Here is a 15,616-nt window from a genome sequence, read left to right as displayed (position 1 = left end):
AAGTTCAGTAAGATGGGGTTGGTGGCGGGGCTACTTTGGGTTGGAGGAAGATGCTGCACAGTCATCCACTCAGACGTCCGGGGAAGGGACACCTGCCCGTTAAGATTCTTGTTCTGTTAATGGTCCTCTGGTATGTGGTGCTTAGATGTTCTATACTATAAACTGTTGTCTTGGTGTTTCATAGATAGTTTCTAAGACCAAATATGATTCTATTAGCCTTGTTGTATGACCATGCTGTATTGGTTGGTGTTTGTCTTACTGAAAACTACAATAACAAATATATTTTTTAAAAACACAAACTTTATTGGTGACAGCAACACTAAGTGTGCTTAATCACCATGGTGCGTAAGTTAACGTATCAGGAGGGTATTCATGGTGCAGTGGTGAGTGGGGAAACAGAGAGTAACACAAACCTAATTTACAATAAATGTCCTGCCCTGATCTGTTAGGCTAGTGGGCAGGGCATTGTGTGTTTGTGTGTGGTGGGTGTGATTTGAGGCGTTTGGGGAAGGAGACTATAAGGTAATCTGCCATGTTTTGCAACAAACTGGGTTGGTGGATTTTTAGTCCAGTCTTAATATTTTGAATGAAGGTGATTGCTCGCAGGTTGTCAGGAAGCAAGTTTCAATTTAGTGTTCCAAGAAGGTCCAAGGACCAGCATTTTGAAATCGCATATGGGTTTTTTGAGTAAAATGCAAGTAGAGGTTAAGTAAGATTGAGGGATGTAGCAGGAGAATATGGCATTCATTGAATTCCTACTGAATAACTTGTTCATAATAGTTACTTAAAAAGACTGACCTACACAACGTAGACGGTGATGAAGATAGTCTTGTTACAGCTGGACTGGTATTCCGTAGTTAGAAAAGAGTGATGGTCTCAAACCAATGTTTTTTGTAGCCCTTTGCAAGATGTCAGACCCTGGGTGTGGCAGTAAGATTACGCAGCAGTGTTGGGTGTGGCATCAAATAAAGCACTATTGGGATAGTAAGGTGAAGTGATGATGCAGAGGCTCAGCTCGTAGTGCGCGTAAAACACATTTTTTGCAAAGGTGCTTCTCAATCGTGGTGCTTCCTCTCTCCCAGTCAGCAAGCAACTGGCGGGAGAGAGAACGCCCATTACAACATTCTGCAACACGTTCGTCTCGAGGCTAGCATTATTGAAATACCTCGAGACGCATTACAACACATCACTGTCCGTTAATAATACATGAACAGAAACAATAGAATATAATAAACATAGAGGAATTAACAATAAATTATTCGATACAGAGAGGAAGAAAAGGAGAACAATAGAGGAAAACATGGAATGAAGAAAACTCACCAAAAATAGATAGACATTTACAAAATTATGATACATAATCATTCAAAAATGCAGGTGGTCTCCTGAGTCTAGGAGTTCTAGCACTCACAAAATTAGGAGTTACACCTGTAGCATTGAAACCAAAACCTGAATTGGTATCACCACTTCCCTGACCACTCACGCCACTTGCCTGACCACTTACACCACCACGAGTTACACAAGGAAGTACTACATCTTCATCTCTCATCAACATATAACCACTACAGTCATCACACCTAGCACAATTCCCCTCATTCCATTCAGAAGCAAACTTCGCAACCCTCCTTAAATTCCAGCGTTGTCCATTTAAGAGCAATACATGCCACTTGTGAACTTCCTGAACCCTGAAAGGTCCTAAAAATTTGCACAAACCTCTCTTTACTCTCCCTGATTTTAACTTTCACAAATAACCCGGTTTAATTCTCAAATCATTACACTCAGTTTTATCTGCAGGATCATCATTGGATACATCACACCGCTATCAATTTCTCCATCCACAATGGTTTTATTCTACAAATGGGTTTCATACCTTTCATAACCACAAACTGTATCCTACCAGTAATTAAGTTCTCTGTGGTACGATACGCCCAAACAAGTTCTGAAATTACTAGCTGCACGTCTAAACTATTGACTGTTGCAAACTGTAACCCACCCTTAATCATACGATTAGCTCGTTCCACAATTCCATTAGCACGAGGATTATATAGAGCTGTACGTGCATGTTTTACCCCACATGACTCTAAGAAATCCCTCATTTCACTAGACGTCAATTGTGTGCCATTGTCAGTGATCAGAACTTCAGGAAAACCTTCCTCAGTGAAAATTTCCCTCAAAACGTTTATGGTTGCAGACGTTGTGACCCCAGTCATAAATCTGACAATTAACCATTTAGAATGAACATCAACCATAACAAGTGCAAAATTTCTACCTCTTCCTGACAAGGGTCCAATAAAATCCAAGCAAACGCTATGCCATGGCCTGCCCGGATCAGTTATACTACCCCCATCGGACTGTACTCCAACTTTCAAACGCTTTTCACTCTGTATGCACTCAGCACACTTCTCAACCCATCTTACAACATCCTCGTCCATGCCAGGCTACCAAAACTCCATCCTAAGCCTTCTTTTAGTTAATGTCTGTCCCAAGTGTCCCTCATGAGCAATGTCAAACAAAGTTTTCCGTACCCTCGCTGGTGGGAGAATTTTATCACCACGCAAAACCATCCTACCCTTATTTTCTAATAGCTCATCGAATACTTTACTGTAAGGCGGTACCGAAACCAGAAGAGTGCTGTCTCTCCTCCACCTTTTTTTTTAATAAGGTCTATAACATTCTTCTACACATATTATCATCCTCCATTGCCAAATTCCAGTCACTCTTGTTCACAATCCCTCTACTCCAATGAGTGACTTCAAGCACAGATGCAACTGCTCCTTCTTGTTCACTCTCTAACACATTATACTCATCCACCGATTGCCAATCAAGAGCTAGACGTGAAAGGCAATCAGCCTGTACATTCTTCGAACCCGGAATGTACTCAATATTGTAGTTATATTCCTGCAAGCGTGAAGCCAATCTGGCCAGTCTTGCTGATCCTTTGCCAGTTCCACCAGGTGAAAAAATCTTTAGTAAAGGCTTGTGGTCAATACGCAGGGTGATACTACTGCCCCAAAGATACGTGCGGAAATATTCCACACCCCACGGTGCAGCTAACGTCTCACGCTCAATGGCCGCATAATGTCTCTCAGTAGCTGTCAAGGTCCGTGAAGCGAAGGCAACGCTTTTCTCAATGGAGCCATGCATCTGAGACATGACAGCACCATTACCTACAGCACTTGCATCAACAGTTATAACCGTTTTCTTCTTGGTATCAAAAGACGTTAAAATGTCAGCATTACACACCGCCTCTTTTATCAGTTGAAAACGTTGTTGTGCCACATCCCACACAAAATTCGCTCCTTTACGTAAAAGTACCTTTTAAGCTTTCTGTTTTGCTGGCAAAGTTCTTCACAAACTTGGAGTAGTATTCAATTAAGCCCAAAAAAGGTCACCGTTGCTCTTTATCCTTTGGAGCAGGTGCAGACCTAATAGCGTTTAACAGGTCTTTTTTCGGTTTAATTGCATCCTCAGACAAGGAGTGACCAAGATATTCCACATCCTTCACCAAGAACTGACATTTTTCCTGTCGTAATATCAGTCCATACGCCGACAATCTATCCAACAACATTTTCAAGGTGACATTATGATTTGCTATAGTATCCCCAAAAACAAGAATATTGTCTTGGAAAAACATTACATTATCTAACCCCTTGAAAATGTGATTCAACATTCTCTGAAAAACGCTCGCAGCAGATGCCAAGCCGAAAGGCATGCGAGTAAACTGATATGTCTCTTCCATAGTGATAAACGCCGTGAGAGCTTTAGATGCCTGATGGAGGCTTATTTGATGGTACGCATGTTTAAGATCTAACTTAGAGAAATACTTAGCACCTTTAATCAAAATGATTAACTCGCTAATGTTTGGCAAAGGAAAGTTGTCTGTTACAATAGTTTGATTCAACCCCCTCAAATCAACACAAAACCTTAATTTTCCATCTTTCTTAGAAATAACAGGCGACAGCCACTCTGAGGCCTCCACAGGTTCGATAACACCACTGTCCAACATTTAATTGAAAGGTTCTTTAACCTCTCCTCTGACCGACACTCGCACTTTCCTGACCTTGTCGTACAGGAATAGCTCCCTGTTTCAATTTGATCTCATGCACATAGCCTTTCAATTCACCCATTTTTTCCCTAAATACATCCTTTGCTCCACACAGAATATCAGTTAAAGAAACATCATCAATAACTGTGACGTTACTAGGAGCGCACAGATTAATGACGTTGCGAAGATCATACTGATGTTGCCAACCTAAAATAGGGGGGTCAGACTCAGGCACATAGACCTTGCCTACAACCTTTCTTCCTTTGAATACTATCTCAGTGAGCATAAAACCAACAATATCGATCTGTTCACCCTGATAACCACCAGGATTAATATCTTTAGGTAACAATCTAGCTGAAGGCCACTTCCAAAGGAACAGATTTTTAGGAATGATGGTGTACAAGGAACCAGAATCTACCATTAGTTCTACCAGCATATTCTTTATGATAAATTCTGCTTTAGGCCTTTGCATTCTCCTCACACCCACCTCAACACTGTCATACTCAGACACACACAAAACTCTCTCAACTTTATCACACTTGAACGTGCCTCCTACCTCATCAACTACCATAGCCACTTTCCCTTTAACCTGTTCCTTCTCTTTGCAGACCCTTGCAAAATATCCCTTACGCCCGCATCTTCGACTCTCTTTCCCTATGGCAAAAATGTTTTCGATTCAGAAGTGTGATACTTACTACCGCACTTGGTACATATTTTATTATTAGCCCTACTGATACCGGGAAAGCCATTATTGTACCTTCCCCATGACGATCTAGTAGTGACAGCTACGTCACCCTCAATCGATGATATTTCCTCAGAACATCTAGCCTCTCTCCTTTCCATCTGTTTCATACAAAACTCAGACTCTTCAACAACCTTTGCAATCTCTATGGCGTCCTTCAACTTGGGGTCCTTTGCTGCCCACAACCTTTCCTGCATTTTCCTACTTCTACATTGTACAATAAGCTGATCTCGGATTAATTCCTCGGTCATTGCCCCAAATCTACACTTAACTGAAAGCTCTCTCAACCGAGTAACAAATTTATCCACGGATTAACCTTCTTTTTGGGGCTGTGTGTAAAACTTAAATCTTCGCATGACAAAATTTTCAGTTTTAGCAAACCTCAATCCCAATCTATTCCTCGCTTCTATAAATACATCATCAATAGGTTGCCCAGATTGATCAACGGCCTTTGGCAAATATTTGAACACATGATGTCCCTCTTTTCCCAAGGAACTAAGTAGAATAGCCCTTTTTCTATTAGTAGAGAATTCTGAACCGTCTAAAGCTTCAAGATAATTATCAAACATATCTATCCACTCCTCCCACTCTATTGGTGGACTTCCAGGTTGCACTAAAAACAGAGGTGGGGAATTGACTGCTGTAGCTGAGTTATCCATGTGTTTTTTTTTTTTAACACATCAGGTTAAAGTTCCAAGTTATTTACTGTCACTGTATTTCATTAACGTTTTTATTTTTAAGTTCAAGGTGTGCCCATCACTGCAGGAGGCACAATGACAAACGTAGTCAATCCGTTGTTTTTATTTTGAAGATCAAGGTGTGCCTATCACCGCAGAAGGCACAATAATGAATCCGTCGATGTCAGAGTAAACAAATTGCTGAGACCTGATCATCCTCGATATCACGTTCCTCTTTCGTGTAATTGCCATATTGTTCAATAAGAGCTTTCCCGACCCTCCAAGATTGCCGCCGATAACGTCAGAAAACGTGTGTGTGACGTATATGTTGCTTGGCGATAGAGCTTGTTTGCTTTGAACATAGGCAGCATTAGAAGAGCGTGTGCATGGTGACTGGATATCGCTGATAGTGTCGATTTAACAGGTTACGTTTAATCTGGAAACAGTGGGTCCCAAGCATCCACGTTGAGCGTTGTTTCTTGCTGACAACAGCTCGTCGCCAAAATGAAGTGATGATGCAGAGGCTCAGCTCGTAGTGCGCGTAAAACACATTTATTGCAAAGGTGCTTCTCAATCGTGGTGCTTCCTCTCTCCCAGCCAGCAAGCAACTGCCGCGAGAGAGAACGCCCATTACAACATTCTATAACACGTTCGTCTCGAGGCTAGCATTATTGAAATACCTCGAGATGCATTACAACACAAGGCTGCGATGGAAGATGTGGCTGAATATGCTAGTGCTCCTGGACGGGACAAAGCAGATTATGCAAATAATGGTGGTAGTGGCAGTCACAGGTGTATTGGATGGTGACCAGATCATTCTAGTTTTAGAATGTTAGAAGTTGCAGAACATTGGTCACTGAAAATATTGTTCCAAAGTCCACAGAATATGTGTAGTTTCTGGTATGCATCATTGTTTGCTGAATGAGCTCAAGTGAAAGGGGGTTCTAATTTAGAAGTAGAACATGTCCTGTTTCTTTCAGGGAATAAAATGTGCCCTTTGGTATAGTTACTATCATCATTAATAAATTGAAAGACTGATGATTACTGTCAAAACATAGATGTGATAGAATTCATTTTGATGTGTGTGTGTGAAGTTGAGCTGTGTGGCTGAGTCAGTTTTCGTAAAAGATGAGTTTGTCACATTTATACCGAGGTGTAATATATGGTTATGTGTACACAAAAGGTAATTTTGAGGTTTAGCATGGTATCTTTCCTGAAAAAGCAGTACATTTCTAGGGGTACACGTATTCCTTTCCTGTGCCATTGGAATTCATAGCTCTTCATTTGTGACGTGAACAACTCTAGTGTGTCATAATTTGAAATCTGATTTTCAGACTGGCATCCCTTGTATGCTAAATACATTTTTGAAGCTTTTGGAGAAGTGAAACTAGTACAATACTCAGTGCTCTACCCCAGTGTGTACCTTTGCATTTCAGACCTTCACTTGTATTATTTCAGTTGACGGGAAGTGTGTTTGATATTTTGTGTTGTCGTTGTCCTTTATTGGAAGGATGGAAAATGTTATATCTTGTCCTGAGTGGTATCCCGTGCAGTGCATGTTATCTCTTTATTCATGATGACATCAAACGGAATGTGTTGTGTGTTAGTGATTGGCAGATAACTCTTTATGGGTCACATGCAATAGATGTATACACGGGAAAATATCTTGTTTGTATCCTGAGATATGATTAATTTAGCAGTTTCTCCATGGATACCTAAAGTTCTTCTTCTTTCAGTTATACTGCTTCTTGCTATAAGCTCCGTTTTTGGGGGGAGTTTCAGATGGCAGATTTTTATGGGCATTTCATATGTACGTTCTCTTTGCTATTGGAGCATCTCTCTAAAGGTTGCAGCACCGTTGCAGCAATCTAAAGATCTCACAGAGGAGAAAATGAAGGTGTTGACTGTACTCAGAGAGGGTTCAAAGCCAAGGAAACACTAGCTATAGAAACATAAACTCTCAGCTTTGACTAATACTTCTATTGCAGATTTTAGATGTAGAAGGTTGCCCGTATCTTCAAAGGTGGGTAGAAACAACCCCATTCCTCACTTTGAGGGTCATTGCCAGGCCTCTTGCAGGAGATACTATATAGCATTCCTTCCACTCTCCCTCGCTTTTCCCGATGTCCATCCCCATTGTTGAGGAAACAAAAGGCAATGACAGCATTTATGATGACAATTTCAACAACACGGTCTGTATATGCTTGCTACAGCATAGTGTCTTTTAATTGTATAATCGGACTGAACTGATCCCAGTAGGAAAACACAGCAAACTCCCTTTCTTTTAGTGACCCGTTTTGTAAAGCATGCAATCTGATTTCACCTGCTTTATAAGTTCAACTCACTCTAAGTTTAAGATTAATACATCTGGCCAGAGTACTTCTCCTGTGAGTCAACTATCATTATTGGAGAACGTTTTTATTAATCCCTATTTCTTTCCCTTATCTTTATGCCTGTTACTCAATTTCTAAAGTGTATGATATAAGAATTGGACAAGATAAAGAGGAGGCTACATTAGTGTTTTGGAAATTAAAGTAATAAGTGGAACAGGGGCAAATACATAAAATGGCAAAACTCCAGTAAATTCGTGCACACATGGTAAAGAATTTTGCTGAACCTGGTTATGATAAATTCTTCATACTCTAGTGAGCTGAATTATTTTTTTGCCCTCTTAGATTTCCCTTGGACTTCAGAACCAAGCATTTAGGTTTTTGGATCCTCAGTTTAGCAAAATAAACTAAATTTTCACCAAATTTCCAGTGAGTGTAGTTTACTACAGGAGCGTGGAATTCCTATAGCTCGATGCTCAGGATATATTGTTTGGGGTCAAGGACAGCAAGTTTTGATTTTGATTTTGTCCTTGGAACAAGTAGGCCCAACCCCTGTAGCACACACCCTTTGGCTGCCAGTGCACAGTACCACAGTATAGGGAAGGGAATTAATTGTCTGCAGTTCTGGTAATATTTCTGTCCATGTGCTTATGCTTATGTTTCATTAATGTGAAGCCTTTATTATTAGAGTGAGTGCTCTAAATACATGTTGTAAGCTCAGACTGCACTACTGCCAGTGGTTCCAGTAAACAAAATGTGTACACACGTTCGCAAAGTTTAGCAATATGAGGCTTCGTGTAATGTTCCCAGAATGCTCTCTGGTTGGATGCAAATATTTTCAGAAGCTTGAAAGCAAGAGTGATGATTCTTTGTTTTCAAAATAAAATAGTCACAAAAAATGCAACTAGGGGAAAAAACGTTTTTCTAAAATATTGTGACATTTTTGGTACTATTTCCTTGAAGCATCATTCAGTAAATGTTTTGATGCATGCTAGTATTAAAAAAAATATATTCATAATGGAAAATCAGTGACTTTTGAAAAAGTTTATTGCTATGGGATGTGCGGCCCTTCACCATTGTAACAGTCGTTGGTAAAATGCAAAAATATTGTTTGATATCAAAAAGCACACATTGTGACTGTAGTTTTTGGCCCTGAACAAAGCTACTTTGTGTGCCGATATGCTCCTTGTGAAAAAGCAAATTGCTATCAGTCACAGTGAAGGCAGCCAACAGATGGCTAGAGAGAGAGAATTTTACTAAAAATAAAAGTTTGGGATAACGCCAGACAGTAATTAGGGGACTGTATTAGTGCAAATTTACATATTTCATGAAGTCACAAGAATTTACAGAAGTAGACCAGGAATTCATACTCCTAGTTCATATTTGTGAATTTATTGTAGAATGAGCAAAGATACATGTGTAGATTCGAAAATATATTGAGTGTTTTTTAGGTTCTCTTTCCCTACAACCACTTTTTTCCCCACCCTGGGAAAGGTTTTATTTCTGCCCTTGTCAGGAGAAAATATCAAATCATTCCTAGTATGTGAAAAGATTAGAGAAGAGCTTGGGAAAATCCATAAAACATGCATGTTAGTAGGTTTTCACAGACTCATAAGGACGCTCCAACAACCCTGGAACCCTTGTTTCCTGCTGCCTCCAGCCCAAGTATATAGATCTGAAGAAGGTGGCAAAATAAGGAAATTGCTAGTATTCCCTGGCATAATCAGAAAGGCTATTAGCAGATCTCTTATATAATGAGATTGCTGCCATAATTTGTTGCAACTCTACATGGCACCAAAGGGACAAGTAGATTTTGTTTTTACAGGACAAGTAGTTTTATGAAGGAACATGTTCTATGGACAAGTAGATATTTTATTAAATTCTACACCCCTGCACTAGGATGGATCATTCTGGATACTGCCTTAAACACTGCTTGGTAAGTTTTGTTCCAATAAAGATCTCCACAAATCTATATTTTACACATATTAATTTGACACTAAGCTAGATAAAAATGATGCAAGGCTATTGTTAAAATATGTAAAACATTCACACAGCTGAGTTTTAGAAATGTGAATAGGTAGACATTTTATGAAAAGCTAATAAAAGCCTTATGTTATTCCATGACGATTTACTATATAATTCAAAGCTTTCTGATTCTCTCATGCCTCTTCTTAAATGAGCAATGAGGACATCCTTCATGCAGTTGGTGTTCGGAGTTCATCGGTAGGGCATTCAGCTGACCTTTGCAGACCATTGTATTAAAAAAAAGTCTTAGCTGAACAACCAAAACGTAGCCTTTTTATACTTCGTTTTCCATTAGCAATGGGAGAATTGTCCATCGAACTTCCCTCATAGGTTATTGGACCACAACATGAACAGTTTTCAGTTGCGTAAGCTAATGAGAAAACTGGTGCGCACACTGTGCATGTGACAGGCTTTCAGATAATATTGGTAAATATGAGCAATAGTAAACATTGAGGTTAATTTTATATTCACATAAAGCCCGTGGTAGCAATCAAAAACCACTCGCACCAAGAGAATACTTTCACATATATGACTTTAACGCACAACCACTTCATGTTCCCCTACCAGTGAGCTGGGTTCAAAAGTCATAGGTCATAAATTGTGCTAATTAGGGTATTTACAACAGTATCTGATGATTGGATGTTGAGCTTCCCATTTTTATACATTTTTCGTGACCATCCACAATCCTAGACTAACTTTTAAAGGGCCTCGTTAGAGATTCCTCCTCCTTTTTCTAAATCTCTGAATAGTTATGGAACGATTTCAAAAGTTGTACCCAAGCCCTTTGAAGTTGTGAATCTACCCTAGTCGAAAACATCTGCACTATGTAAATAAATGCATGTTTTTAGAATGAGGGTACATTTTAGGGTGAAAGGTTTCATTGGTAGCTGTTCACTTTGGTAAGTGCTGCAACAGTGTGCCTCTACTCTAGTTGTGTGGTCGAGTGGTTAACACATGGTTTGGAGCTAAATAGTCCTTATTGGAGTCGCTTCCCAGTTACTTGTCAGCTTGTTACTGTGAACAAATTGCTTTTGCCTCCCTGACACTGTGAGTGTGCCCCTCAATGTTTTGAATAATTTGTTTTGCCTAGAACTCTGTTAGTTATCATAAGTGGAGTTATTTATTTGGGAAACCACACAACAATTTGAATATATGTGCAGTGCACAAAAATGTTGTAATTGTATTTGCTTTTTCTTATAGACCAAGCTTTTTTGGTATGCACAGGAGCACACCCCAGTTAACACACTTCATCCAGTGCAGAACCATTCAAACATCTCAGTCACGGAAAGGGCTTGAAGAGTTTTTTGATGATCCAAAAAACTGGGGAGAGTCTACCGTCAAATCTGGTGAGGAGCACATATTTTCTTTTAAGTTCTTTTAGCCTTGCATTTAACTAACATGGGTTGTGTAAAATCAACTGGGCACCTAAGTGGACCACCCCTTGCACATCACTGTCATAATGTCCGGGCTCCCCATGTGGACCTTAAAGCAGCAGAGCATGAAGTTTGGTTTTTCTTCAACAGGATCTGTCCTGAATCACTTGTAAGTTGATTGAAGACTACAAGTCCAGACTGCGCTGGTCGCAACATTAATCATTTTTCTACCACTTTAGCAGCTGTCATAAATGTGATTAAGTGCAGAACTGAGGTAGCTGTTTTGAGACTCCTGTGACAGACCTTAAACAAGCATGTTACGTGCCAGCTCCTGTTCCTTTACAACCACCTCTAAATACTGCTTTTCCTTGAAAAGGAACAGTTTTGTGTGTCACTTCCATATAAGGCTTTTTTATTCTATTATCTGACATAGGTGATGCATGGACCACAGCTCAGCTACGAGCCAAAAACAGTGAAGATTTGCATAAACTTTGGTAAGTGCACAGTGTAGAGACTCAGTCTGAAATGTTTTCCTTAGAAACTGCTAACGTGTTTTGTGTACATGTTTTCTCTCCAGGTATGTTTTGCTGAAAGAAAAAAACATGCTGCTCACACTGGAACAGGAATCAAAGAGACAAAGGGTTGCTATGCCAAGTCCAGAACGATTAGAGAAGGTGACGGCTACCTTTTTGTAGTTTTCCTGTTTATTTCTCTACATATAGTAGAGTTAATTTGCCCCAATCGACAACATATTGCTATGTTCAAATAACACTTTTCTCCATTGAGCTACGATAATTCTCATAAGAATTCAAAAAGGGCACTTCCAGACCATAAAATTGATAAAAATGCACAATGAGAAAGTATCCCTTTTCAAATCACGAAAAGGCTTTGTGTTTCTTTGTGCAGAAGATTAAGTGATAGTTGCAGGATATTACGTCTTTGAAAATATTGTATGCATACATCTAAGAAAAGTGTGCTCACCATGCATGTTATGCTGACAAAATATGTTCTCAATATTTTAACCGAACCCTTTGGGAATGTAATCACCAAGCCACTATCTAAACATGGTATGTAACACCTCCAATGCACTACGTGAAAGGAAACTGCTGAGCATTTTATTTATGTTAAGGCGGAATAGCACAATGATGCGTGAAAACGGATCCGAGTTATTTGTCCATGTGTAATATACCATGAAAGAAGAATCAATCCATAAATAAATACTAACCATCTTGCTGCTACCTTAGGTCCCAATAGAACTATCGCCACCACACACTTTTCTGCTAGTTCTGCAGCTCTCTTTAAACACCTTCCCATCTTCACCGTCCTCCATGTAGCCGTTTTTCTTTTTTCATCTTTCATCTTCCTACCAACTGCCTTTCTTCTGCTCCGTCCTTTCCCTTCACTTTACCATAGCTCGTTTTATACATGATGTTGGATGTTGTGCCAAAGCACCCGCACTGCTGGTAGGTTGCACCACTTTGTGTCCTAGACAGCCTCTGGATGTAGTCAGAGTGGCAGAGAATGTGGTTCAGTTCAAAGATGTCAGTCCCCAACAGTCAGCTCTGGACACAGGTCTAGGCATGACTGCACTGTGTGAAACACTCCCAGAGGGGCCCTTTGCAAAAACTGGGGATGACGCATGGTGATGGATCCATGCTACCCATGAGGCAAATGCAGCCTCTTGTCACGAAAACACCTGGAAGCACTGCACATTGAGGGCACAGGCCTAGGGAAGCGGGTGTCAGGATGAAGGGGCTCGACCTTAGCCACCATGATTTGCATCACTATAAACCCTGCAGGCTCAATGCAATGCAGGCAGGAGCAGGTCCGGCTTTAGCGCTTGGCGCCCTGTGTGACAGTTTTTTTTTGGTGCCTCCCCATGCTCACCTCCTTGGATTCACGCACTACCACCTGGCATATTTGCCCCTCATCTCTGTAGCCCAGTGTCAAAACAAAGGCACCCACAGTGTGGGGGTAGTGGGGCTCCCAGCTCTAGAGAGCCCCCCTCAGCACAGAACACAGTGTAGGGGAAGCCAGCCCCTGACTGGGTCCAGGGAGAAGGGGGCCGCCTACAAGTGCTTTTGCAGGGGGACCACCTTCAGTTTCATTATGCCACTGCCATTGCCCCCCTTTCATATACGTTCATTTGTCTTAAAGTTGTCCTAAAGGCTGGCTTTACTAATCCACTCAGCTATCCACATAAAATATAGTTCTTTTCTTTGCAGCAGGCATAATAACCCTCTACGCTACTTTATGGCGAGTCATAGCTGCCCTAGACAAAACTCCCTTCTCTGTCCCTAGCAGGAACATTAATCACAAGAGGTTTCTTGACATTTTAATTGTTTCCTGAAAGCTGGACGCACAAGGAACTTTTCAGCGGCTGCTTTTAAATCACAAGTTTTGTAAGTTATTGTTAAACACAGCGCCCCGCTGAGGTCTGCACCCCCCAAATCCAGGTCAGCGTCGCACTAACGCCGGCCGAGGTTGGGAGTACCAGACCCGTGTTGCACTGGCCGCATCGAGAGGAGCAGAACCCACATGTGAGCACGCCCCACAGACAGATCTCTGCCACTAAATTAACATCTCCATGGCACAGAAGGGGTACATTTTTGCCACACCAAAAAGGAAGTCACACCACACTAGCACAGTCAGCATCTGGTAGGGACTAGACCAGTAAGAGTTAGAGCCAGCTGGGCCACTACAAGGAGTGGGGTAACGTAACCACAACTAGTCCCTGAAAGAACTTATGTGAGATACAAGTAAATAAAAAACGCAAAGAGAAATGCATACAGAGCAGTAGATTCGGGCTTGCATTCACACTTGAGAGCACATCCGAGATCCATTCTAGCTCCCCAGATCTGGCGATCAAGGGCACATTAACTGAGACCACCACCAAACCGATTCCCGATCCCACACCAACACCATGATGGAGGGTAGAAAAAGGAACTTGCTCAGGGATATGTTTGCAAAGCCAACTGCACTAAAAAGTGATACCGGGCACAGATATTTCACTGCTGATGTTATTGAAGAAAAGAGCCCATCCTTGTCCTCCTGACATCCGGATGCCTGTAACCAAGCAGTTTATGGAGGACCTGTAGAAAAGTCTTTGCAACAACTTCGCTACCTTCAAAAAATGACCTGAAGGTGGAGTTACTTGGTATTGTAAAAAATGTAAAATCCTTAAGAGAAAGAGTCTACTTACTGGAGATGGCAGACAATTACTGTTCATTTGAGCAAGAATTCACCAAACGATCTAATCAACGTTCAGAAACAAAAAGTCATCCTCCAGGCAAAACTAGGAAACCTACAGATTTTCTCGAGATCGAATAACATAAGGATCTGCAGTTTCCCACGTGGTGTGTAGAGTCCCAACAAGGAAGGGTGTGTCAAGAGACAGAACAGTGCCTGTCCATGGAAGATCCAGAGAGAAAAGAGCTGGATAGAACACATGGGGTGTTCACCAAAGCCCTGCCCCCAACAAGTTCCAGCGTCCCACTCAATGCCCTTAGAGTGCACCACTTCCAAGTTAAACAAAGGATCATGGAGGCGGCACTGAGAAAGGGTAAAGTCTTATTTTAAGGGTCTCATTTTACATCATAGCAAGATCTCCCCATGATGACCCAACAGAAACAAGTCCTTCAGGAAACTAGCCCATATCTCAACCTTCACAGAGTAACATATACAGGTGGGGTCATCCTTTGCTACTAATTTTTACTTGGCAAGGCAGCCAATACCAAGTGTGGTCACTGAAGAAAGCTACAAAAATCCAGAAAATGCCAGAAAATCCATTAAAGAGAGAGGAAAATAGAACCTCTGCCCACATGGGATCTCTTCCAAACCACAAAGGTACAGATGGGAGTAGTAGCTAAAGGAAACAGATGAGAAAAACCATCACAATCTGCCATTGCAAAAGAAATGAAAGAAGCCATTGCTCAGGTGTTCGAAACCTGAAACCGACCCAGAGAAACAGCAGCCGTACACAGGAGACCATTATAGAGACAAATATTGTGAACCTGCAATTTTAGATAATAACCAACAGGACAAACGGATGTCTGGCAAATTTGAGGGGAAGGGGTTAGTAGTAAATCTAAGAGGTTTTGGGGGGAATTGGAAGTAGACACTAACTACAGAGATCACATGGGGGCGCACCAGGGAAAGACTGATGGAGGGGCAGGGGGGACACGATGCCTCATCCTGAGGGATATAAACAACGCACGGTTCGTCACTCTGAGCAGCATCATGGTGAGTGTAGTAAGCTTTAATGTATGGGACCTTAATTCTCCAATTAAGTGACTGTTACTATTTATGAAAAGTAATAATATCGGGCCCTACATGTGCTCCATTCCCTCGGAGGCGTCCCATCTAGTTCAAATGATTCACTTAACGGAAAAAAGGCCGGTTTTGTCTAAAATGCAAGTCGTTTCATC

The 15,616-nt window shown here is 41.2% G+C and overlaps 1 protein-coding gene across 1 annotated transcript in view; it reads left to right on the top strand.

Annotated features, from left to right (window-relative positions):
- Positions 1–15,616, top strand: part of MRPL47 (mitochondrial ribosomal protein L47) — a 31,973-nt gene that overhangs the window by 4,386 nt on the left and 11,971 nt on the right. The window contains exons 2-4 of the mRNA XM_069213082.1: positions 11,017–11,162; positions 11,623–11,683; positions 11,767–11,863. Of these exons, the coding sequence (XP_069069183.1) occupies positions 11,017–11,162; positions 11,623–11,683; positions 11,767–11,863 (304 nt within the window). The remainder of the gene's footprint in view (positions 1–11,016; positions 11,163–11,622; positions 11,684–11,766; positions 11,864–15,616) is intronic.

This window comes from Pleurodeles waltl, chromosome 11 (assembly GCF_031143425.1).
Source record: "Pleurodeles waltl isolate 20211129_DDA chromosome 11, aPleWal1.hap1.20221129, whole genome shotgun sequence".
Classification (NCBI taxonomy): Eukaryota; Metazoa; Chordata; class Amphibia; order Caudata; family Salamandridae; genus Pleurodeles; species Pleurodeles waltl.
The sequence above is the reverse complement of the archived record's forward strand: the minus strand, read 5'-3'. Positions and strand labels throughout refer to the sequence as shown.